Below are 27,412 nucleotides of genomic sequence, written 5' to 3'. Positions count from 1 at the left end.
ATTTTTTAGCCATCGAAACGATATTTTAATCCGACAATGTTTGAAAATGTTGCTTGTAGGATGACAAATTTTGGTGTGCAAAACCTTGATTGTTTTGGTTGCATGGGATGGTCACAATCAATTGGTGGCATAAGATGAATACGTTTGCCCCTAGCGTCCCCGTCAATTTCAATGGCGGAGGTAGGTGTCAACTTCCCCGGGCTGTAGCCCGAGTGGACCAGCTAAAATGGATTATATTTTACCTCTTGATGTTATTAATTTTTGATTGCTAAATACAAAAATATGATCTTTAGCCCGGAGAATTATCTAGAGAACATTTATAGCCCGGGCGGGTTGGAAATCTTGGCTCCGCCATTGGTTAATTTGTCCCAGGGTCAACACGGAGAAGGTAAATCACGGGTAGTTACTAACCTTTGGAATAGTGACTAACACATAAGGAAGACATTTACCTCGACTTTTATCGAGATTCGAACCTCAGACCTCATGGATGACAATACTTCATGTACTAACTACTAGACCCATCCAAAAAGACCGCGATGGTCACGATCAAAGAGCTTCGATTGGAAGATTCAGTGCTGAGCAAAATTAGGAATAGAGACGTCGCTATAATCGGAGCTTGCCAGGAGGGGCGTTTGGTAAATGACTTTCATGTTCAGGTTTTCTTGAAGAAAAGATTATTGTGGCATCATGCTTCAGTTGAATGAGATGGTTTGGATGAGTACGTGGAAAGGAGTATATATATTTTGATAAATATGAAACTTGGATACTCTAATATGATTATAAATCCGGTACCATATGATAATAAGTTGGCAAAAAGTAAATAAATTCGTCCCTCATTGACTATATGCACGTGACGGGTTGTCTAAGAATCTAACATTTTTGATTGTGATCCTTATTTAGGGAAAAAAATTCTTACAAATAAATTATAATTAAGCATTGAATTATAAATACTTAGATGATAATCTAGATGTTTTATTGTAATACTATAACCCCGGGGACTACCATGTGATAATAAGAAAACTTATCTATGTGGTGCAATAAATTGCCATTATTTTTATCCACTATAAACCATCGGAATAACTTTTTTGTTATTTCTTATCTCTCTTATTTCTTGCCTAGTTAGTGAATCAAATGAAACATATTAGTGAGTTAATAGTTAGAGGCAAAACTAGAGGGACTTCAGGTGTTTATTTAAGTTGATAGGGTATTCAAAGAAAAATAATAGAATTTGTAGAACGAAAATGCAATTATGCTAATAATATTATAACATTCTGTCCCTTCCGGAGTCTGCTTTGCCGAAGCTCTTTAATTATTCTCGACATTTTTAATCACCAAGCATTTGTGTTTTATCTATCTGTCGAAGCTTTGAAGAGAGGAGATTGGGGGACGAACGGCGATGGCGATCTCGACGGCGAGGGTGACGGAGACGGAGACTTTGGTTTCTTTGTGCCTGCGAGATTTCTGTTCATTTGTGCAGGTTTCTTGATTCTCTTTTTCAGTCTCCCTGGTGGGAGTTGCGATGATTTTTCGTGCTGATTTTGGAGATCTACTCACGAGCTGGATGCGGATGGTTACCACAATACGACCGGTGTCGATCGAGAATTAGCTGCTTGCTTCGAGATTTGCTGGCGGATCAATGTCGTTCATGAGTATGATTCAGGATATGAGGGATGAATTTGGAAGCATCTCGAGGAAAGGGTTCGAGATGAAGCTGGGGTATGGATTGAGGTCAAGGTCGCACCGGTTGATACACGATGCGGTGGATCTGCCGCTGGCGGACGGGATGAGTCAGAGCTGCTGGGAGAATATGCCACCCGAACTACTAATGGAAGTGCTGATTAGGATTGAGGAGGCTGACGGCTCGTGGCCTCTGCGGAAGGGTGTGGTGGCCTGTGCAGGGGTGTGCCGCAGTTGGAGGAGCATCATGAAAGATATAGTCAAGACGCCAGAGGTGTCGGGGAAGCTTACCTTCCCTATATCAGTGAAACAGGTACTGAAGTGAATGGATTGGTTTGAGTCGTGATTGGTTGTTTTTCCCGTTGGTGTATTGCCACAAATGTTTAATTTTGTTTCTTACTGCCAACTTATTTATATGTTAAAGAATCAGCTAGTTCTTAAAACATCTTTTCTTATAACAAGTTACTGCTTCACGTATCTGTGATTATAAAGGATGTGACCTAGGATATTTTTTTCCTTCTCTTCTGTTTTTATCTCTTGTTGTGATCAGGTAAAGCACAAGGAAGTTTGGTATATCCTATTCCTTTGCATGACAATATAATGTTCGTATCAACTTCATTTGATGTTGTCTTAGATCTTTCTCGCTTTCTTCTTCTTTATCATCATCATCAGAAACTGGGTTTGCCCCTACATTTTGGGGTTGGCTCCTATTGCATCACCTTGACATATTTATTAACCTCTTTTATACAATTGCAGCCTGGTCCTAGGGATTTTCCTCTCCAATGTTTCATTAGACGGAATCGTAACACACAAACTTACCACCTTTATCTTGGCCTTACCCAAGGTGAGCCTTTATCATTTTATGTACGAACATCCATTTCTCAAACTTTTTTCATTGCAGATCAATGTTAAGTTCCTATTTGTTGTTTTTATATGCTCTTAAGTATCTACATGAACTTTTTATTAGATACATTTTTAACTTCTAGAAGATCATCTATTTTGGATTATTCCTGTTAATGCAGAAAACAATGATCTGATAAAAAATGACATTTATTCATGATCTCCAGTGATAAGTTCCAACTCTTAATTGGTTTTAATCCATCAAGCACAAAATAATATAATGTCCAAGTAATTTGCATTTGCGATGTGTGTATTTAGACAGCTTCTTTTAATCTTTTGTAATTATTTTGTGTCTGTTGTTGTTTAACTGGCCAATTATTAAATTATTGGTTTTATTTTAAGAAAGGATTGGAAGCCGCATTCTGATGGAATGTGACAGAAATTACATTTATGTTTTTGTCTCATTCGATATTCTTGGTGATTGCATTAGTCACGTGTCTGTATATCTGTATATCTACCCTGTTTTACCTAGATGCCCCGAACATTATTCAACCAGACAGCATTGCTCACCTAGCTGGTTGGTTCCTGCATAAACAGTCTATGAAAATCTCTTAGAATTCTCTGGTTTAACAATTACATTATTATTATTATATTTTAGCAAAAGTTGGACACTATTGCCTTTCTAGTTGTTTCATATTGTTGCAACAAATAGGAAGCCATGATAAAGCCATTCAAAAAAAAGTTATGAATGATATTAGTAGTCGGCATGTCATTCATTCCACTTATATGATTAGAAGTTGGATGAAGAACATGTATTGTGCTTTGCATTTGTGTCAACCTAAGGAATACCATTCATATAATTAAAGATCTAAGTGTTCATGAACTTATGGTCTTGAAATATTAACTCTCATGCATGATTTAGAATCTTGAGTTGTGGTAGTCAACATGCCATAGTTTTTTTGTTCCACTCCCGTACTAAGACATAGAATGACATTGAAACAATGAAGGCTTTGATTGTGACGAAATAACAATGCAACTAGACCAGGAGAAGTATCATGAGGGAAGATGGATCACCAAGGCTTTGGTCCCAATAGAACACCAACTATATAGGCTTCAGTAGATACATACCAACGACTAAATGCTTTGGTTGCCATAGATTGACAATTGGAGGCTTTGGTCACAATAGAACAACGACCGAAGGCTTCAGTTGTGCCATAAGTGAGGATGAATCATGAAGACTTTGGTTGTGCATAATAGATTGATAAAACCCTAGTTGATCAACTACAATATAAGGAGACATGAGCTAGATTTCGAAGCTTTACCAACATTAGTGCTGCTTTTAGGTAAACTCCTTGTGAATGTGAGGCGATGTGAGAGAGATACAAAACTTCTTCAGCATTGGCAATGCCTCCAAGTAAGCTTCTCCTCATTAGAGCGATTTACACTATATTGTCAACACCACCAAAATGGTATGAAATTGTCTCATTCTAGCTAGGGATTGTCATCCTATCTTGGAATAAGATTTTAAACCTTTTCTTCAAGTAGGACCTTGTGTACCTTCCATTGTAGAGAAAATCATTTTGTCTCTTGTCCAATTAATTTATGTAAACCTTTCATTTTATTTAGTATAGCTTCTTGCAGATTATGTTATAACGGTTTTTCACAAGATAGTAAAATTTTTCAATATTATTTGAGTTTATATAGATTAAATGAAAGGATCATGTTGCAACAAGAGGACTCATATATGGACGAGTCAAGCTTGTTCCTATTTTTCCAAGGTTGTCACATTCAGTGACATTCTTTAAGAAGAATATAACAAAATTAAGGACGTTGAGGAGGAGAAAAATTTGAGATAAGAAAGTAATGGGAAATTAAGAGACCTTGTCGCGTTTATTCTACAATCCATTCTCTTAATTTTCTCTCCTTTGATTGTTTCAATGGTGAAGGATATAACCCTTGTTGATGTAGCAACTACACTTACTTCATGCAAGTAGTATAGGGGCCTCCTCTTGAGGTTGTGGTGCACAATCTTCTGCTTGGGGTTGATGATTAAGACTAGTGGCCATAGTACTTGTCCAAGGCAGAGACCCTAGTCCATTGTTGTTGAAGAAGCTAGCATTGACATTGATTGGATCTTGACAGTTTCATCCTTACCTCTGACCTATTTGAGATGGATGTTCTTGTCAATCACTAGAGTTGGTTTTAGATTGTGTTTGTTTTTGTTAATGTTGAGTTCAATAAGTGTTAATTGTCATTGGTCTTTAACTCATGATGATGACAATTGTTAGTTAGCCACCGTCTACTTGTTACTCTTGAATGATAGTACTCATTAATATATGCAAGATATATATTTTAAATTAAACTATAGACTTATGGTCATATCTCTAAACATTCCTTATTCCATGTCGAAAACCGTGGTTGTTTGCCTCTGTTTGTCAGCATAAAAAATGTTGATGGCATGCATCATTAGTCTACTAGTTGGGTTGGTGAAAGGTTAATATGTTAAAGTTGATATCATGAATCATTTTTATGATTATAGTATCATAAGTCGTATAACATCAACCAAGTCTTATCTCACTAGGTGGGGTGGGTGTATCATATGTTGTATCAAATCATAAAATCATGAAGTTTAGCTAAAAAAATATCAGCTATGTTTATAGAAATCTTATGTTACTTGAAATCATTTTAACATTTTAAAATATTTAAAATAATGAAATATCCTATTACTGATGGATCATGCTAATAATTTACTCGTAAAACAAAAATCTAGGTTCATATGTTCCCTTAATAAAAATCTAGATTGCCAAGAGAGATAATTCATCAGTTTGTGCTTCAATAAGTTCATTTATTAGCCTGCTTGTATGATGAAGGGCCTCTTTAATCTGGTTCAACAGAAAGTTCTTGGTGTAGTAATCCTGAAGAAGAGACCTGTGTGAGGTGAATAGCTCCTCAATTTTCTTACCCTATTGCTTGGCTTTCTCTTTCCATCTTGAAATTTCTTGGAGCCTGGTGGTTCTATGTTTGTTGGTTTCTGGTCAAGGTCTTAAACTTGGAGAATTTCATTTTCATCCAAAATCATATGGACATAAACACTTTCATCTTGGACTTGATCCATGAATGCTATATTCTCAAAAGTACACTACCTCTGCATCTTTTGAGGACTTCTTTATTAGCTCAGAAGAGGTCCTGCTTTATAATATGGTGATGAGGCTTGGGATTAGACCACCATGGAGGTAGCTGCAGACCAGCTTAGGGGTTTTTCCAGGGTTCATCCAAGTTGGCATGCAGTAGTTCCCTGGAGGATTCAGAAAACTACTTATGTAAAATGAGTCAATCAATTTGTGATCATTTTGCTCAAGTCAATCTTGGGATAAAATGCTATATTGTGAACAAGTCATCCTTCCAAAAAAGGGGGGAAAAATGAATTTTTGAATCTTAATGAAAACATCATCAATACAATTTTTGGCATTAGGATACAATTTTTTAGACTCACTTTTTTTTTAACATTACCAGGTTTCTCATTTGATAAATAGGATGAGTTGCTATGAACATGATTTGCAATCTCATACCACGTCAGTTGAAATATATTGTTTTAATAAAGTATTGAAGCTCGATAGTATACGACACATACAATATCTTCTGCGTCAATATTTCAATAATGTCTCACTATGTCAATAATGTCATGATGACACTTGAGACCTTAACATACTACAACACAATTAAGATGAATTGATATAGTGTTTTTTTATATTTATATTGGGTTCATACAAGATATTTTCAACACTACCATTCTAGATGGAATATAAAGTTTAAACTAAAGTATTAATCTCTTGTTTTTTTTCTTCTTCATCTTCTTCCATCTCTAACTCTCCCTTGATATTATATATCGGAATGTTGGCATGATACATTTTAAACCTTGTCCATGACGATTTAAAAAGGTGAATGCAAGTCATGTGGATAAGCCCCATATATGATTCATAATAAAGCAATATTTAGTATTATTTGTATTGACAAAACAGACAATCATATGAATAACAAAATGTTCATGTTTATCTGTGTATCACAATGTATTGAATTAATGAACCTATGTAATTGATGTAGATAAAATATCAAATGGCTGGTTACGATAAGTGTTCTGACCAAATTACATTGTCATTTATTCAGTGGCTAACTGATTTTATGACTAGTTAGTATAATTTGCCCAAGCACATTCACTCGAAAACTCATTTGTCATCATATTTTGACTAAGCCCAAATATTCAATAGATTCCATTGCAGGAGTTGGAAAACTTACTTTTGGATCAAAACAAGATTCTTTTCCTTTATGGGTTGCACCTATCCACATCTAGGCATGAAGGCTCAAGCATAAACTCCTTCGAATCTTACCTTCCATTTTGGAACGGAGGTTATTTGCTGTGACATATTAAATTGCATTGACTAGTTAATGCATATAGTTCCACAAGAATTGCGCAATGCTATTACAGATTGTTGGATTTGGCCAATTATGCCATACCATTAACAAAATCACAATGTTAGAAAATCAGTAGAATAAATCCAGGAATAGTAAAATCGTGATCTCATTTTTGTAGGTGTTAGTTTTTACCTATTTTATTCTCCATAATTGTGGGATTTGACTCTAGTTTACCTCTAGTTCTGGAATTATTTCTATTTCATATTTTGGAACAAATCAACTTGTATTCATTTCTTTTAGAATGATGGAATGTGCTATTGATTATTTTCAAAATCCAATTAGTATTGAATGGTACAGAGCCTGAAAAAACCAAGCTGGCATAACTAGAAATAATAGCAGATTCTTCTCCTGCCTCCATACCTTTGGCGAGCTCCCGGGATTCTCCACCTTATTATTCTTTGATAACTATTCTTTGCAAATTTCTCAAATGGATTGTTGTAATAAAGAGTTTTTTAATATTCATACTATTTCAGGAGAATTACATATGCTTATATAGCCACACAACCCTAAGCATCAACTTATTAACAAAAGATAAAAAGACTTATCTACCCTTGCTTCTCACAACACTCCTCCTCAAGTTGAACATATATATCAAACATGTTTAACTTGCTAAGAGAAGAGTCAAACACAACTTGAGGTATAGCTTTTGTAAACATATCAGCAAGTTGATCCTCAGATTTAACATAAGGCAGTCATAGCTCTCCAGAATCAAGTCTCTCCCGAATAAAGTGACGATCAATCTCAATGTGTTTAGTCTGGTCATGTTGTACTGGATTATTTGCAATATTGTTTGCTGCCTTGTTGTCGCAATACAACCTGAGAGGTAATTCAACCTTTAATCCTATGTCTGTCAACAGAAAACTCAACCACAACATCTCTGCAAGACCATGTGCCATGGCTCGATATTCAGCTTCAGCACTGGACTGTGCACAAACATTTTGTTTCTTACTCCTCCAAGTTACCAAGTTTCCTCCCAAAAAAGTGCAATAGCCAGAAGTGGACCTTCTATCATCTCGAGAACCAGCCCAGTCTACATCAGAATAGCATTCCACCTTCAGATCACCACCTCCTTTAAACAGCAAGCCTTTTCCAGGACATGATTTCAAGTACCTTAGAATCCTGTCAACAACCTTCATGTGGATAGTTTTAGGAGCATGCATGTACTGGCTTACTACGCTAACAGCATAGGTGATGCCAGGCCTAGTCATAGATAAATAGAGTAATTTTCCAACCACCCTTTGATACGTTCCCTTTTCCAGACTTGTAAGATCTTCCCCACTAGAACTAGTAAGATCATGATTTACTTCTATAGGAGTAGACGCTGGCCGAGAACCCAGCTTCCCTGTCTCCTTGAGTAAGTCCAACACATATTTTATCTGACATACATAGATTCCTTTCTTTGATCGAGCGACTTCAATACCCAGGAAGTATTTCAATGATCCAAGGTCTTTAATTTCAAATTCTGATGTTAACTTAGACTTAAGAGCCTGGATTTCTACCTCATCATCCCCTGTAACTATCATATCATCAACATAAACCAAAAGAATGGTAGTGCTGTCTTTTTTCCTTTTTATAAAGAGTGTATGATCAGCATTCCCTTGTTTAAAACCAAACAATATCATGACTTTGCAAAACCTATCAAACTATGCTCTGGGAGATTGTTTAAGCCCATACAAAGCTTTTCTTAGCTTGCAAACCTTTCCTTTTGTTTCAATTCTAGGCGGTGGCAACATGTATACTTCTTCATAAAGGTCACCATTCAAGAAGACATTTTTAACATCTAACTGAAATAGAGGCCAATCATATTGAGCAGCAAGAGAAATAATTACCTTGACCGAGTTCAACTTTGCAACTGGTGCGAAAGTTTCCAAGTAATCTACCCCATATATTTGGGTGAATCCCTTGGCAACAAGTCTGGCTTTATATCTAATCACTTCACCCTCTGAGTTATACTTGATAGCATAGACCCATTTAGAACCAACCAAGTTCTTCCCCTTTGGGGGATCAACTAATTCCCAAGTACCATTTCTGTTAAGAGCCTCCATTTCTTCGTTCATTGCTTCCTGCCACCTTGAATCCCTTAGAGCTTCATAATAGGAAGAAGGTATAGCATGGTTTGATAATTGTGAAACAAATGCATGATATGAAGGAGACAAACGAGAGTATGAAACATGGTTGGAGATAGGATGCTGAGTACATGACCTGACACCTTTTCTAACAGCAACCGGAAGGTTCAGCTCGTTCATATTTAGAGGTGCGATTGGCTCAACTGATGAGGATAACTGCTTCACAGGATCAGGAGCCAGAGCATCCGATTCAACTAGCCGATCAATAGTAGGTTCTTGCTTGTGTCTTCGTCGTTTATAAGTAATAATATCTGGTGAAGACTGTGCTCCCAGTGATGGAGCATCTTTTCCCAATGATGGGGCATCTTTTCTATTTTCAATGACATCCAGTGGAATAGGAGAAGAAACCACTTGAGGAACTTGAGGAACGACCACTTGAGGCACAAAGGAAGAGGTAATATTCTCCCCCTGAGGATGAGACTGAAGAGAATAATAAGACTCAGACTCAAAGAAAGTAACATCCTTCAAGATATATCTCGTCCTAGTAATAGGATCAAAACACTTGTAGCCTTTCTGGCAAGTGGAATACCCTATAAAAACTCCTCGTATAGAACGAGGATCAAGTTTAGAAGATTTGGGACCAAGAACATGTATAAAACAAAGTGAACCAAAAACCCGAGGTGTAAGGGAGAACAACTCTACGCTAGGATGAAGAATAGTGAGAGGACACCGGTTCCCGAGACCTTTAGATGGTAATCGATTGATGAGATAAGCAGCGGCAAGAACAGCATCAACCCATAAATATTTGGGTAAGTGACGTTGAAATAATAGTGCACGGGCTGTTTCAAGAATATGACGATTCTTTCTCTCGACCACTCCATTTTGTTGTGGTGTGTAGGGACAAGATGACTCGTGAAGAATTCCTGAGTCTTCAAGAAAAGTATTTAGAGACTGTGCAAAGTACTCACGGGCATTGTCAGAACGAAGAATCTTCACCTTTGAGTTAAATTGGGTTTCAACCATTCTACAAAAATTTTGAATGAGACGAGGAACTTCTTCCCTGGTTTTCATCAAATAAAGCCATGTACAGTGGGTGTAGTCATCAATAAAAGATAAAAAATTTTGATAGCCATCCAAAGAAGTCACAGGAGAGGGCCCCCACACATCCGAATGAACAAGATCAAATGGAGACAAACTCTTCTTTAAAGACTCAGAAAAATGTGTTTTACAATGTTTGGATAACTGACAGATTTCACATTGAAATGACTGAAGAGAAACAGAAAGGAACAGACTAGGAAATAAAATTTTCAAAGACTGAAAAGACAAATGTCCCAACCGAGAATGCCATAAAAGAATTTCTTGATGCTTAGTTCCCAAACACTTGGCTGCAGATTTCAAAGCAGATGTTGTTTCAAGCTGATAATAATAAAGACCCCCTACTTCACGACCAGTCCCAATCGTCTGGTTGGTCTCGAGATCCTGGAAGACACAATGATCAGGGAAAAAGGTTACGGAGCAGTGTAGTTGTTTAGTAATGCTACTAACAGAAAGTAAATTAATAGAGACGGAAGGAACGTGAAGTGCAGAGGATAGGAAAAAATGATCTGTAAGTTTTAGGGAACCTTTACCAGCAACAGTGGCTTTGGTTTCATCTGCAATGATCACTTTCTCCTGTCCAGAGGATAAAGAATAAGAAATAAAGGAGTTAGCAGCATTTGTCATGTGATCCGTAGCTCCTGAATCAATAACCCAGGGGCTGTAAAAACTGGGACCAGTAACACTTAATCCCAGGCCACGGATACCTGTGTGCGCTTGAAATGGAGTAGAGTCTGCAGGAGGAGAGGCCGAAGATGAAGCCTGAAGCCGAGAGAGAAGATGCTGGAGGTTAACAATATCAGTAGAAGACAATCCCGTGATAGAGGACACAGAGGAACCAATAGTCTCTTCACTTTCTAACTTTTGGATAGCAATATTACCACTATTAGGAGCCTTCTTAGCATTGTGCTTAAATTTTTCAGGTTTCTTTTCTGGATATTTTTCCCAACAGAAATCTGAATCATGATTAGTTCTCTTGCAGTGTCGACAAAATCTGTCCCCTTGTCTTTTAGTTCCCCCAGGCCGAAACTTATTTGCAGAACCAATAAAGACAGAGGTTTCCCCAATCGGAGGACCTCCAGTGGAAATCCCCTTGTTGTTCATGGTCCTTTTTCTACCTTCTTCACTTAGAATTTTGTAGTAAACCTGTTCTAGAGAAGGAGTAGGATCAAGACCAAGAATTTGCCCTTTTAAACTCTCAAAAATTTAATAATTCTGTCTTTTTCCAGAAGCTTTAAATATCTATGATGATCATCAGTGGAACTCTAATTTTTCATCCGGTAGTAGTCAAACTCATCCCACAGTCCCTTCAGAGTAGCAAAATAGTTGGTGACTGTAATAGAACCTTGTTCAAGTTTGAAAATTTGACTGCTGATCTGATAAGTACGCAGCATATCATGTCGACGTCCATACATCTGCTCCAGTGTCTTCCACATGTCGTACGCTGTTTTGTTATGAAGAATGACTTGTTTGATGCCAGAATTAACAGAGTTAAGCATCCAAGTCATTAATTGAATATTGTCACGCCGCCAAGTGCGAAAGATAGGATCCTTTTCATCTGGTTTCACTTTATTGCCATGAAGAATATCAAGTTTATCATGGCCTTCGATATAAAGTTCAACAGCAACTGCCCAAGATGCATAATTTGTCTCAGACAATTTTTCTGATACTATCTGAAGACCGGACCCTCCAGTGTCTGCCATTGTGAAAACCGGTTGTACCTGTCCTGAAGAAGACATAGGGGGGTTCGCAGAAATCCCCGAGGTTTCGCTAGTGTTGTCCGCCATTAAAATTTGTCTGGAAGGGCGGCGGCAGTAGACTGGGCTGAAGAAAAAGAATTCGAGAGAAGATGAAGTGCAGGAATTCACAGTAGTTTGAAGGAGCTGCTGCTCTCCGGTGACCAGCAGATCACTGTAGCTTTGCCGGTGAAGTTGGGGCGGTGGCAACCTTGTGGGCACCTTCGGGAAGGAGATCTACACGTGGCAGAGAGAAAGGAAGAAAGCTTGGTCGGCGCCAGGAGATCGCGATGAAGAAAGGAAGAGGAAAGCTTGGTCGGCGCTAGGGCAAAGAGGAAGAAGATGCGCCGACGGCTAGGGTTAGGGTTAGGGATCAGAACTTTGCTCTGATACCATGTTGTAATAAAGAGTTTTTTAATATTCATACTATTTCAGGAGAATTATATATGCTTATATAGCCACACAACCCTAAGCATCAACTTATTAACAAAAGATAAAAAGACTTATCTACCCTTGCTTCTCACAACAGATACTTTTAAAATGGTTTCAATCTATTCTTCTTGTAATCAAAGTCAAAAGGAAGTACCCTCTCTGAGGAACTTTTCTACATGTATTTATTAATGCACCGCATTCATAGATTAAAGTGTTGAGTCGTACTGATTAACATTGATGGAATTAATTGTCTTGTCAACTAGCACATACGATGACATTGATATCCATACCCAACCATTGATGGCATGTGTGGCAGAAACAAATGTTGGCGCTACTCGGAATTCCGTTTTGTTTTTCCTGTACAAAAATTTGTACAAGTACAGAACTTTTCCTAGCAACCTATGTGCTTTTCAGAAGTTAAATTTGGATTGCAAACAAAACTTAACATTATTAATCCAAGTTCAACCCATGTGTTCATCAAAAGTTAAACCATATTACAGAAGTTGATTAAATATCTATTTTAAGGATTGACTTCCAGGTCGTTGGCGAGGCACTCGACCTTCTTGGGTATGAGATCAGCCACCACTTTCTAGTCAAAGCCTTTCAAAGAAATTGAATATTTAAAGGTTAAACTACAGAGACATCAATCAAAGCACAAGATCGCTAGCCTCTTGTGTTGGTACTTCAGGATCCATACAAAGGAAAAATAAACTAGTACACAACGGAAACAATTAACTAGTTATACCTTTCTTTGTAGCTTAAAGACTTCTTGATCTTCTACTGTATTCCTCTCCTCCCCTTGGACGTCGTGTGTGCGACGATCTACCAAGATGCAAAAACCACCCAAGTTCTTCTTTCTTCCAAGACTTTCGGCCACCAAGGGATCAAAGCTAGGAACACCACCTCTTGTTCTTCTTTCTTCCTTGCAACCCGCTGACCACAAGATGGTTGAAGTCTCTTGATGCCGCCGGCCTTAGGTGAGAAAGCAAGGGGAGAATAAGAATATGAGGGGGTCGACCACAAGGAGAATAGAAGAGGAATAGAAATAGTGTAGATGATTATTTTCTCTAAGGCACCATCTATCCTCTTTTATAATCTTTGGTAATGGCTAAAAAGGAAAGATTTTAACAACAATTAAAATATCTCTTTTAAATCCTATTGTGGATGGCTACAAAAGGAAAGTTTTAAAATTAAAATTCCTCTTTTAAACATTGTAGATGGCTAAAAAAGAAAAGATTTTTAAAATTAAAACTTCTCTTTTAAATCATGGTTACAAAAAAGGAAAGTTTTAACAAAAATAAAATTTCTCTTTTAAACCATTATAGATGGCTACAAAAGGAAAGAATTTTTAAATTTAAAACTCTCTTTTAAAACCATGTGGATGACTTCAAAAAAAGAAAGTTTTTAAAATTTAAAATCTCTCTTTTAAAATATTGTAGATGACTACAAAAAGAAAGATTTAAAAAATTAAAAATTCACTTTTAAACCCATCTTGGCCGGCCCCTTGCTTGGGCACCAAGCAAGGATGTGGCCGGCCATAAGGATGACTTGGGTGGATGCGAGGTTTTATACATAGAGGCTACAACAGCGACCTAGAGGAGGAATTAATTTTGGCCTCCTGATGAGTTTGAGCTTCCTGTGTTCGACCCGAACACTTAACTTAAGTTCATCAATAATAACTCATACTACTAAAGAATTATTATTGAACTACCGCACCAATCCCATTTACATTATAGGCTCCTTCTTATCATGAGTGCGTTAATCTTCCTGTGTTTAAGATATCGAATGCCTATTAATTAAATGAGTTATTGACAACTCACTTAATTAACATCTAGCTTCAAGAGTAGTACCACTCAACTTTATTGTCATGTCGGAATTAAGTCCACCTGCAGGGTTTACATGACAATCCTTATGAGCTCCTCAAGGGGACATCATCATCCTAATAAATAGGATATAGTTTCCTTCTATAATCAACAACACATCATATAAATAATATTATTTCCCAACTTATCGGGCCTATTGATTTAACGAATAAATCTTACCCTTTGATAAATTAAAAAAATAAATACTAAGTACATATGTTTGTTATTATATCGGGATTAAGAGTACGCACATCCATAATAACAGAGGTTCTGTTCTTTTATGCAGTCAGTATCAAGGTTTAAATTCTCGACCCGTGCCGAGGTTTTGGTCCTAGACCGGAACGATACGGTTTCAGTATCGTATCGTGCCGTACCGATAGAGTTTCGATATATATATATAGGCTTGTTTGTTGTTATATTAGTTTTATGTAAGTTAACCATATACATTTCTCAAAACTTCTAAAATAAAGAATATGTAATCTAAAGTATTTCCTAGACGTAAATATCAGACATTCATATCAGCAAATATGTGTTACGATAGGAACCGAAAATCTAAAATGTAGAGAGCTGAATATGTTAATATTCATGGTTCCAAATCTTACTTATAAGTTAAAAAAAAATTATTATCTATAATAATTATATAAATTAACATAAAGATCATAATATATATTTAATAATTATATAAATTATTTATTTATTAATTTATATAATATATAATTATAGTTCATAAATATTCTAAAGTGTGTGTATATATATATAGAGCTTATATTGAATTCTAAAATCAAATTTATTTAAAAAATTTAACAATTATTTTTTTAAAATTATTTATAAAATTTTAAAATTATTTTAAATATTTTTATAAAATTTTAATCTATTTTAAATTTATAAAATAATAATTTAAATTTTATTTTAAAAATTATTTTAAATTATATAACTATATATTATATAAATTATCTATTTTTTATTTTAATTTTTTATATTTTTAATAAAAATATGCATTATAATTATATTAATTAATTAAGTGTTTATTTATTTAATTATTAATTTATATAATATATAATTACAATAATTAATTAGAAATTAGATATTATATATATAATATAATTAAAACATTTTATAAAACCTAACTTTTCCTCGCGATGTCTCTGTGTTCCCCGCACGTCATTTCCTCGCCTCGCCTCTCCCCGCGACGCCGTGCTCTGCGACTCCACTCTCGGGCTCACGCGACGAGCCCGCCGCCACCGCCACGGTGCTACGTGACGAGTCTGTCACGACCAAGGGACTCGCGCGACGAGTTCGCCGCAGTTGCGGGGCTCGTGTGACGCCTCCTCAGTGGCCGTAGGGCTCACGCACCACCTCTAAGGCCTGCCGTAAGCTTCGAAGCCTTCTGAATGCCGGTGTCGGTTTCAGTGTGCGGGCGGAACGGTATGTTTCGCCCGTTCCGCCCGGCATGGAACGAAATTTATATCCTTGGTCAGTATAAAAGGTACAACCTCAATGGTCCTGCTCTATACACACTTAGTGTACTAGTGTAATTTTATAGTCAAGATAAATTAATACCAAATTACATTACAACCATTCCAATGGTTTGTCCTAATCCATTTTGGTTGTGAGCTTCTATTTATAATTTATAAGGAACTGATAACATGATCTTCTGTATGACACCACACACCATGCTATCTACAATATAAATTAAATGGACAATTACATTTAACTAAATGCAGACATTTGACCAATGTGATTGTCATTTCAAAATAAATGTTTATACAAAAAGCTAGGTTTTTAGTATACATTCTAACAACAAAGAGCAAGAGGAGAGAGACTAGGATAGAGATCAAGGTTTAAAATCTCGACTCGTGTCGAGGTTTCGGTCCCAAACCGAAATGATACAGTTTCAGTATTGTGTCGTGCCGTGCCGATACAATTTTGGTATTTTTTTATTTATTTATAGTAATTATTAGATAAATATATTTATTATGTATAATTTAAAAATAAGTTGTATATTGATTTTATATGAGTTCTCCATTATTAAATAACTTAATATTGTTAGAAAAATAATTAAATATAGTTTCTTTAAAGAAAATTGATCTATTAATAATTTGAATTAAAATTGATACACCATAATATGTTACCTTACTAATACTAAAAGGAGTGGCGTGAATCAGATGGAAGCATTGGTTCTTGTAATATTTTGCTTAGGTAACATTTATAGTTCTCCAATGTCCAGATTAAATAATCAAAATTATATAAATTAATATAAAATACTATTTCATATATAATAATTATATAAATTAACTATTTATTTAATTAATTCATAATTTAAATAATATATATTTAAAATAGTAAAAAAATAGAATATCAATTAAACATTAAAGCAGTAATTTTTTTTTAAAAAATTAAAAATATTAGAATATAAATTTGATTTATTAGAATTTTTATAAAATTTTTATTTTTTTTTAAAATTTTTAAATAAAATATAAAATAGTAAAAACAATTTCAGAATATTATTTAATAAAATTTATTAATTTTTTAAAGATTTTAATTATATTTTTTATGCTTTATTGGATAATTTAATTAGGGTTTATGAAAGTCTCTTTAAAATATCACACTTAAATAGGAATTGTTTGATTTATTTAAATTGTAATATTAATTTTGAACCCTAAACCTAACTCGACGCCGCCATGCTTGCGATCGACACCCCGCAGACACGGCGCTGAAGGCCTCATGACGTGACGCCTCAGGTGGCACTGGAAGCTTTCGGCAGCGCTGGAACCGTCCTAAGACGCTTTCGACTTCACCAAAAGCGTCACGACGCCTCCGGCGCCACGAAGCTTTAGGCGCCCCGCGATGCCCCGTGAGATACCTCCGGCGCGTGAAGCACAATGCGACGAAATTATCGGTTCGGTGCCAGTTTCGGTGCGTAGGCGGAAGGTAAGTTTCATCCATTCCACGGAACGAAATTTTGAACCATGATAGAGATTGAGGGAGAGAGAAGGGACATTAGAGATCGGAGATGGGGATCGATGCTTGTCCATGAACGACATGGTGACTAGCGGTGGGTAATTGGTGGCTGGCTAGCGACACGTGATGAGTGGGAGCTTATGGGAAGAGAGAGAGAGGAATATAAACAATTCTCAACCTTTTAAAAGTTGTGCTAATTCAATTAAATATAATTAAATGAAAGTATCAAATATATAAACTTGGTTTAGTTCTAAATTTAGCTAAAATAAGTCCAAATTAAGCTCTTTTTGAATCCATCTAACCTAATCAATATTTTTTACTTGATTGACTCCACTCATCCTAAACTGACTTCCACTTGACCTTTAAAATCCAAAATATTAGAATAGTTCAGCTTAATTAATATCTATTTTTTTAAAAAAATAATTTAAAATGAGCCAATTTAAAGAGGATAAAATTTAGTTATCTAAGATCAGCAAATCTTCTTCTTTGTGTCCTAACTTATAACTTCAGGTGGGTTGAGAGAGTTTGTGCGAGTTTAGATTCTTGAAGATTGTGTCCAGCTTCTTCTCCTCTGTCTTCTTTTAGTTTTGCTTCGTTTGTTGAGGATCAGCTAGCTAGGGTTCGGTATGATGCTTTTATTAAATAAAAATTTATTTAATTAATTTAAGAAAATAATTCTTTTATTTTAAAAAAGAAGGTGATTTTAATACTGGAAGTTCATATGAGATGTTCATGAACAAATTTTAAAGATTATTACATAAACTCATAATAACATACATTCATTTTAAAAAGTTAAGTTCGAATTAGTAAGTAATATGTTCAAGCTAAAAGTTCATGAATGATCTAAACTTAGTAGTATATTAAGCACATTCAATTATTTAAAATCTATTATAGGATTGAAAAAACATTTAAAATAAGAATTTACAAAGATATTGTATGGATCAAATCATTAACTAAACTATATAAAAAGGCATAATTCAGAATTAGAAATGAAGTATTTTTGATACCTCTTTTTTCTCAACAAGTTATTATTAAGAATAACAAGTATATTGTGCTATGTTGTAACCGGAGAGTTCCATGCACTAGTCAAGTATCTCCTATGAGACGAGTAACTAATTGTTTTAAAAAATTTCTTTTTATGCATGTAATTTAAGTTGAGATGAAGAAAATGAAATGTGAAATAATGTACTTTTTCCTAAAGGATCAACTCTAAAATGCAATTACTTTACTAATGATAAATGAGCTTGAGAAAATAATATTTTATGTGGTGCCTAATGAATAAGTTTCCTTTATGTGTTGCATGCGATGCCATGATACGTATTCTTGATTTCTCTATGGGTTGCGTGAGATGCCATGGTGCATGCTCCTATTTTCTCGAGATGCCATGATAGATTTTTATTTTCTTTGTACTATTACATGATATGCCACCCTAGTTATCCCTATTCCCTTTATACTATGACATGAGATGTTGTGATAGTTATTTCTATTTCCTTTTTGTTAGTACGTAAGATGCAATACTAGATACCATGACTTTGTTGTTCTACATGGTGACTATGATAGCTCCTGAGTGGAAATTGGAGTACTTCAATGATATGTACCAATATGGGAAACCTTCATAATGGTTCATTTAGGGTAGTCCTCAAAAAATAAGCTACATATTGACTTTAGCAAAAATTTGATGAGATGTGGAAGAGAAATAATGTATTCCAAGGGCCATATATTTGATGATATTTTATGTGGTCATAGGTGATGACTCAAAGATGGAGTTGAGATGTTTGAGTTAGAGAAGATAACTTTTATTAAGAGATCAAAAGATAAAATTTGCTAATTGCTAACTTGTGCTATTACATGTTTACTTTTTTTTCCATCTAAGCTTATTATGTCATGCACCACTTTCTTTTTGTTATCCACCAAGTCATAAACTCTACCCACCTTCACTCTTTGAATAGATAGGTAGAATGGATTCAGACTAGATTAAGTCAAGTCGATAGGCAGTTGCTCAAGATAATGCTTTAGTCTTTTTGTTGTTTATCTAAATACATTGGTTTTATTATGTTATGCATATTGTTAGTCAAAGGTTATTAGTATTTATATCTATTTGCATTTTGTGATATGGATGTTATATTTGCTCAGTATTGTTTATGGAATTTATTATTGTGATAGATTTTGTGATATAATCTCCATGCCACATCATCAGTCTATGGTGCCACATAAGAATATCATGTATACATATTCTAGAAGAAACAAGAAACATAAGGAAGATGGTAATAGCTTCCATTGATAACTACCGCCTATTTACAAATAGGGAAGATGGTTATAACTTCTATTGATAACTACCACCTATTTACATTTATATATAGAACTTAGGACTAATAAGGAGATTATCTTTGAAAATTGTTGTTTATTTCAATATTAGGAGGGTTGTCCACTCCATAAGGACAAATATATTGTGAAAAGTCTACATGATATTAGTGAAATACATTCTTGTTTTCCTTCAGATAATTTGTCTCTAACATTTTGGTATCAGAGAGACAAAGTCCTCACCCACTTCCTCATATTGCCACAATGGTGAATACTCGATCAACTCCGACTCTCAATGAACTTGTAAACTCTTCTCCTCCTCCTATACCAGACGCCATCATGCAACAACTTTCGGCTATCAAATCCAAACTTAATAGTATAGATGCCTTAGTTGCTAATGTGATTGTTCTCAAATCACAATTCCATATTCTTACGATGAGGGATATGAGCCGCAAGAATGATGAGCAACAACATTCACTCCATGCTATTGAGTTTGACGCCGAATTACCTTCATGGGAGCATAATTTTCCACTTTGACATCACACGAAAATGGATTTTCTAAAGTTTGAGGGAGGTGATCCTAGAGGATGGATTCTAAAAGCAGAAAAATATTTTCGTTATTACCAAACACCTAAGGAATTGAAAGTAGATATGGCTTCCATGTATTTGGAGGATGATGCATTAGATCTATTGATCAATAGTGAGTGAACGTTGGTATATTTGGGAAGAATTAGTTAAAGCCTTCCAAGAGAACTATGGTCCGACAAAATTTCAATCATGACGAACATATTTGTAATATTTTGCAAACTCGCAGGAATATCACCAAGTTGCTTCTTGTAAACAATGGAAGTTATAAGTATTCTTTTTTGTTTATTCTAGAATATGTATAAATGATGTTCTTATGTGGCACCATAGGTTGATGATGTGGCATAGGTTGCTGATGTGGCATGGAGATACCACTATCCTCATTGTCAAAAAATGGAAATTGAAATATAGGTGGCTGAATTATTGAAATTAGGATTTTTACAGTCAAGTACTAGTCCGTTCGCAAGTCCTGTCCTTTTAGTGCAAAAGAAAGATCAATCTTGGCGTATGTGTATTAATTATAGGCGCCTCGACCAAAATACTATCCTTGATAAATATCTAATCCCCAACATAGATGAGTTATTGGATGAATTACATGGTGCCACCGTTTTTTTCCAAGATCGACCTCACTCCGGCTATCATCAAATCTGAATGCTCACATATTCACAACTACTTTCCGGACTCATTCTGGATACTACGAGTTTATTGTCATGCCATTGGTCTCATGAATACTCTGTCTACATTTCAAGCAGTAATAAATGAGCTATTTCGGCCTTATTTATGTGAGTTTATCTTGGTTTTCTTTGATGACATCTTAGTGTATAGTGTTAACACTCAATACCATCAGCAACATCTATCCATCACTCTCCATCTCTTGCGCTACAATCACTTTTATGCTAAGAAGTCGAAATGCCTATTTCATTGGGCACATCTATCGTTCTTAGGCCATACTATTTCCTGCAAACATGAAGAGATGGATTTAGATAAAATACAGGCTATTAATTATTGGCCTTTACTAAATTTTGTGAAGGAGCTCCATGACTTTCTTGGGCTCACAGGATATTACTGGTGATTTATCAAAAACTATGATCTACTTGCCAAGCCTTTAACTGATCTCATGAAGAAGAATAATTTCAAATGACATTCGATAGCTACCACAACATTTTAGATGCTGAAATATGCCCTTCCGCTCCAGTTCTTCATCTACTCAATTTTATTGTAGCCTTTATTGTTGAATGTGATGCATCATCAGAAGGTATAGGGGTCATTCTTTCCCAACGTAGACATCCTATTTCTTATTTCAACAAAGGTTTACCGTTTATCTTTTTCCAAAATCCACTTATGACCGTGAGTTATTAGTGCTGGTATTGGTCTTACAAAAATGGAAGCATTACCTGTTGGGTCGACCTTTCATTGTCACTTTTGATCATTGTAGCCTCAAGTTTTTGCTCGATCAATATCTTCGACAAATGATCAACAACAATTTCTCTTAAAATTGTTGTTGTTTGATTTCTCCATCATTTATAAAAAAAAAAAACGTGCAAACAATACAGGAGCTAATGCCTTATCTTGCCATCCCCAACACGCTGACTTTTTGTCAATTGTCATCTCTTTCCCTTTGGATTTCTTGGAGTTGCAGCATGCGTTACAACAAGATCCTTATACACATACCATGATAACGGATATTTCGATACGACACATCTATCTTTTTTTGTTATTGATCACTTGCTCTACTTCAAAAACAAGCTCGTCATCTCATAGCAGTCTTCCTTACGACAAAAACTATTAGTTGAATCTCATGACACACCCATTGCCGGTCATGGCGGCTATCTCAAGACACTGCATGACTTATCTATTTTATCTGACCATGCATGAAGCATGATGTTAAAGTTTGGATTCAAAATAGTTTAGTTTGCCAAGGATCTAAATATGAGGCTTTAGTTCCCACAGGTTTGCTACAACCACTATCCATACGTGACCAAATTTGGGAGGATATTTCCTTGGACTTTATTACTAATCTGCTGAAGTCGAGGGGTTATGATACTATTATGGTTGTAGTTGATCGACTAAGCAAATATGCCCACTTTATTTTATTATCTCATCCCTTTACTGTCAAATATGTAGCTCACTATTGAATAAGGAAATTGTTCGCCTCCATGAGATTCCTAAGTCCATTGTGTCTGATAGAGATGTGATCTTCCTCGGTGCTTTTTGGAAAGAATTGTTCAAACTCAGTCAAACTCGACTTCGCATGAGCTCTGCCTTCCATCCGCAAAGTAACGGGCAAACTAAAGTTGTCAATCGCTGCCTTGAAACTTGACTACTGTGTTTTACAAGTGAACAACCTCATTCAAGGTCAAAGTGTTTAACTTAGGTAGAATATTCGTATAATACCAGGTTCCATGGTTCAATTGACACTTCTTTTTTCCGCATTGTCTATGGAAGAGACCCTCCACACTTGCGAACTACATCCCTAGTGAAACCAATATTGCTGATCTTGAAGACCAGTTATTAACATGAGATGCTATGCTGCACATATTGAAGAAAAATCTTCTCAAGGTTTAGTCTCGTATGTGGTCACACGCCAATGCCAAACGATGTGATATCCAATTTCAAGTTGGAGATTTGGTTTTCTTACATCTCCAACCTTATAAACAACAATCCTTAGCCAAGCGCCAGTATGTAAAGTTGTCACCACGGTTCTTTGGGCCATATACTATCACCAAGAAAATTGGACCAGTTGCATATGAGCTTTCTCTTCCACATTCCTTCAAAGTTCATCCAGTTTTCCATGTTTCTCTACTACGCCGCGCTTACGGTCAACATAGTTTTGCCCACCGTCATTTCCTATTAACGCCAACGGGAGTCGTTAGTGACACCACAGTCCTAAATCATCATTGGATAACTGAAGGTGGGCTACCATCTTTGGAACTCTTAATCCAATGGCAAGATAGACCTCTTGAAGAAGCTAGTTGGGAGAATTATAATTTACTCCGCTGCACAATTTCCATCATTCTGCCTTGAGGAAAGGCCTCTTTTGAAGGAGGGGGTATTGATACAATCTTCATGCCACATCATTAGCCTTCACATCATCAACCAATGCCCCATCATCAGCCTATGGTGCCACATAAGAAGAACATCATTTATACATATTCTAGAAGAAACAAGAAAGCATAAGGAAAATGGTTATAACTTCCATTGATAAATACCACCTATTTACAAATAAGGAAGATGTTTATATCTTCCATTGATAACTACCACCTATTTACATCTATATATAGAACTTAGGACTAATAAGGAGATTGCCTTTGAAAATTGTTTCAATAGTAGGAGGGTTGTCCACTCCATAAGGACAAATATATTGTGAGAACTCTACATGATATTAGTGAAATACATTCTTGTTTTCCTTCAGATAAATTGTCTCTAATAGTGTGCTTATTTATTTGCTTATATTGTTCCATAACAAGATTGGATTATTTGTGAATATGTGCTATAGATTTTTTGTTGTAGAACTATCCTAAATGAGGTGCCCTTCCTCTTGTGTGTAAAACAACCGTTGGGAGCACAACCCAAGCCTCGCTAAAATCGGGATTTGAATTACTCATCAGCAAGTTCGGAATGATAGGTACCTATTTACCAGCCTTGGGGGAGCGTTGGAAAGTTAATTGAATAAATCCCGAATTAGTGGTATTATAATTCGTTACTTTTAGAGGCTATTCTTTATCTATTATATTTCTCACATAATTTTTGAGATTTGCCTTAAGTTTAGGGATTTTTTCTCTCTCTCTCTCTTATTTTAGAACAAATCAACCTGGATTTAATTCCTTCGACATAATTGAAATTCTGTTTCACATAACATGTGTGAGCGTGTTTTGTTCTATTTAGGGTCGCCAACTTTGCTGAGAACAAATTACCATGATCATATATTTTAGTTGGGGATATACTAATGGCTGCTATATATATTTCTCTCCTTTTCCTTTAACTCATTAGACTTCTTGAAAAATATATCTGTTTTTGCTTGCTTAACTCTTATTTGAATTTTGTAATTTCTTATTCCAATCACTTATTAATGCATTCTTTAACAGCATTAGCAGATGATGGCAAATTCCTCCTCTCTGCACGAAAATGTCGGCGGGCTACATGCACAGACTATCTCATTTCTCTTGATGCATTTGACATGTCAAAGGGAAGTCGTACATATATTGGAAAATTAAGGTGATTGTCAAATGCTGTCCAATTTTTTTCTTCTATGAAGATGTTAATTCCTAGTCAGGATTCAATCTCTGGAGTTTGTGAAGGGCAAGTGTGTGTACAGTAATAGTGTTAAATGATTGAGAGAAACTGGAATGTGCTCCAGTGAATTACTTCATGTGCCTTTTATCTGTTGCTATGAAATTGAGTCTGCTTCAAGTATTATCAGTATAAATAGGAAAGGCTCAGTTTAATTTCTGTGTTAACCTAGATTGAACTCTTGAATACATAGATAATATCTTGAATTTGTTCTTCTAGTTCGAACTTCTTTGAACTTTGTGTTCAAAGACATAGGCAATGGCTATTCATCCACTCTTGTTACAGCGATTGTTGTGTTTACATATGTCTTAAATTTCAGAACTTAGTTATTGCCTTCAACTTGGTTGTTGAAGCAAAGTGCAAGTAGGTCATCCTATCATCACAAATCTTCCATAATGTGTAATAGTCATAAACTGGAGATTTTAAATTCTTTTGCATCAGATACATGTGCGAAATAGGACAAGAACTTTGTTATCTGTAATAGATAATTTATTTGTTTTTAAGTCAGGATTGATTGCATTAGTTCCTGATCTTTACAGATCTAATTTCCTGGGAACAAAATTCATTGTCTATGATGTTCAGCCACCTAATGCTGGAACTGTGATCTCAAGAAGTCATTCCACTCATAAAGTTGGTTCCAAACAAATCTCTCCCAGGGTTCCTGCTGGAAATTACCCAGTTGCACACATTTCTTATGAGTTGAATGTCTTGGGTTCCAGGTAAGTAGTATGCCAACTTTTATTTGTTTGTTCTCCTTGGCATCAGAGGAACAAAGCTCATTGCAGGTTTATATCCTTCTAGAAATTAATGTTGTTGCATACTTCAATACTTATCTCTACACTTGTAAATTCCAGTTGTGTGCTCTTTTGTCTCTGTCCTTGTCATCCTGACTCTTTCGTCAAATGTACCTTGACATTGCACTGTTTAGAATGGGAATGAGCAATATATCCATCCTATTCAACCAACCTCTCATTTTGGAATTATTCATTTACTTTTGGAGCATTTAACTGACAAATTCAACTTTGCCTGTAAATGGCATTCTTAGATATTTTATCCAAGTTAAAATAATTAATGCTTCATGGCAAAGTTTCTTGAACATGAAAAGTAAAGAAATAAAAATATCTACGAGTGTTAAGACATGCTTTGTTCAAGAATCAATTTAGTCTTGACAAGTGAGTTAAAAAATTGCTGTTATAGAGCAATTGATCTGCTGTTGCTGTTTCTTTTTCTTTTTTTTTTTAAATTGCATTATTGCAGTCAGCTATTATACTCATTGCACATTAAACTTATATACATGGAGTACTACTGTGGGAAACGCAACAGACTTATTTGAAAATCATTATAACAATCTGAAAATAAAAATTATGCTACTCGGTAGTTGTAAATATGAGGTCAAGTGAACTTGCTCGAAAAACATGAGTCCATTGTGCCAAAAGTCCATTGCATCGAAAAGTTATTGAACATGATCACCATTGGAAGGTTTAGAAGAATACACCATGGAAATCTACAGTTGGTTTATAAATGCACTTTTGTGTGGTTCGTTGTTTGGTTTGCATGACATTTCGTGCTCCGTCTCTACATTATTCAAAGCCAGTTTACCTTGCTCCCTCCCAAGGCATGTGTTTCTTGGACTAACTAGATATGTAGCATTGGCTACCTAATCTAATTTTGTACCATGATGACATTTCCAACTCGAGGAAATATAATTTTGTATTAAAATTATTTGCTTGCTTTATGAAATGTGCATTCATTATGATTTTCCTCCAGAGGTCCACGAAGAATGCAATGTGTCATGGACTCAATACCTGCTTCTTCAATCCAACCAGGAGGGGTGGCTCCGACACAGACAGAATTCCAGCATAATTCGAATGTTGAAGCCTTTTCGTTCTTCAGATCTAAGTCATTCATCAGAGAAACCTCTTTGGGATCATTGACTGGTATGAAAGAAGATAATTTGATTTTAAAGAACAAGAATCCAAGATGGCACGAACAGCTTCAGTGCTGGTGCCTGAATTTTAGGGGACGTGTGACTGTTGCATCAGTTAAGAACTTCCAGTTGGTTGCTTCCGAAGAAAATGGGCCAGCCCCACAGGAGGACGAGAAGGTTGTTCTCCAGTTTGGCAAGGTGGGGAAGGATCTGTTCACAATGGACTACGGCTATCCTATATCGGCATTCCAGGCATTTGCTATTTGCCTCAGTAGCTTTGACACCAAAATAGCTTGTGAATGAAGACCGGGACAAATCATATTTCCTTTCATCTCTATAAATGTTATCCTGGGCACTTGGGATGGCATCAACAAAGTACCAATGTGATACTTGTCTAACTACTCTTGTTCTTTTTCCGTTGATTTCACTATATGCATTTGAAGACTTCAGTCAGTTTCTGTGTTAAATTAATGCTAAGAAGCCAAGTTTATTATCCGAAATTTCTGCAAAATTTTACGATTACTAAAAATTTCTGCAAATCCAGACAGCTTCCTCCGTTGGATTCACAGACGAATCACAACCAGTGTCCACGAGCTCACGGTCTAGCTGTGACTCAGACTATTAGAGGTGATTTGTTTTTTTTCTTTGTCCTTTGTCCTTTCTCCTTTCCTCTGTTTTCTGCAACAAACCACGCATCCAAAAAATAAAAATAAAAATAATAATAATAATAATAAAAAAAATTATATTACATTTATTATTGAGGGAGCCTCCCAAAGAATTACTGCACAACACTCCAATAGCGCACGCTGCCTCACCCTTCCTCACCTGTCCCCGAATGATCAAACTAACTCCAATTTATAAACCCATGGATCATCATCCAGTACCAGCGCTGCCGGTTATTAACATCCCAAACACGGACAACCAAATGATTACGGGTACCACCAAAAAAACTTGCCTAAACAAGTTGACAAAAGATAAATATGTTCGCCCTTAGCGTCTTTGTCAATTCTGTAAGGAAATAAGTTGCTAAACACGTAAATGCGCAGCGGAAAAATCTATTTCCTCCAGAAAATCCATGCGAAGGGAAACAAAATCATATACTAAATTTATATCTAAGAACATGATAGAATATATCTTTGTAGCGTGTACATGATCTCCCGACAGCTCGGA

At 35.7% G+C, this 27,412-nt stretch overlaps 1 protein-coding gene across 2 annotated transcripts; it reads left to right on the top strand.

The window, feature by feature from the left end:
• The first annotated feature begins 1,295 nt into the window (after positions 1 to 1,295).
• On the top strand, positions 1,296 to 26,695 carry LOC121969949 (tubby-like F-box protein 6). 2 transcript variants are annotated; one of them, XM_042520282.1, is made up of 5 exons: positions 1,296 to 1,990; positions 2,434 to 2,521; positions 24,120 to 24,240; positions 24,855 to 25,034; positions 26,083 to 26,695. In XM_042520282.1, the coding sequence occupies exons 1-5, from the start codon at positions 1,637 to 1,639 to the stop codon at positions 26,543 to 26,545; spliced, it is 1,206 nt and encodes a 401-aa protein (XP_042376216.1). In that variant the 5' UTR covers positions 1,296 to 1,636; the 3' UTR covers positions 26,546 to 26,695. The 2 variants fall into 2 exon arrangements, with proteins under 2 accessions (XP_042376216.1, XP_042376215.1); XM_042520281.1 differs by having other exon boundaries at positions 24,111 to 24,240.
• The last annotated feature ends 717 nt before the right edge of the window (positions 26,696 to 27,412 follow it).

This window comes from Zingiber officinale, chromosome 4A (genome assembly GCF_018446385.1).
Source record: "Zingiber officinale cultivar Zhangliang chromosome 4A, Zo_v1.1, whole genome shotgun sequence".
Classification (NCBI taxonomy): domain Eukaryota; kingdom Viridiplantae; phylum Streptophyta; class Magnoliopsida; order Zingiberales; family Zingiberaceae; genus Zingiber; species Zingiber officinale.
The sequence above is the reverse complement of the archived record's forward strand: the minus strand, read 5'-3'. Positions and strand labels throughout refer to the sequence as shown.

What these genes read in the sequence shown, in the direction of transcription:
- LOC121969949 (XM_042520281.1), top strand. Translation starts at nt 1,637, where the DNA reads ATGTCGTTCATGAGTATGATTCAGGATATGAGGGATGAATTTGGAAGC. An exon ending in TCCCTATATCAGTGAAACAG is followed by an intron (nt 1,991 to 2,433) that starts GTACTGAAGTGA and finishes ATACAATTGCAG; the next exon opens with CCTGGTCCTAGGGATTTTCC. An exon ending in ACATATATTGGAAAATTAAG is followed by an intron (nt 24,241 to 24,854) that starts GTGATTGTCAAA and finishes TGATCTTTACAG; the next exon opens with ATCTAATTTCCTGGGAACAA.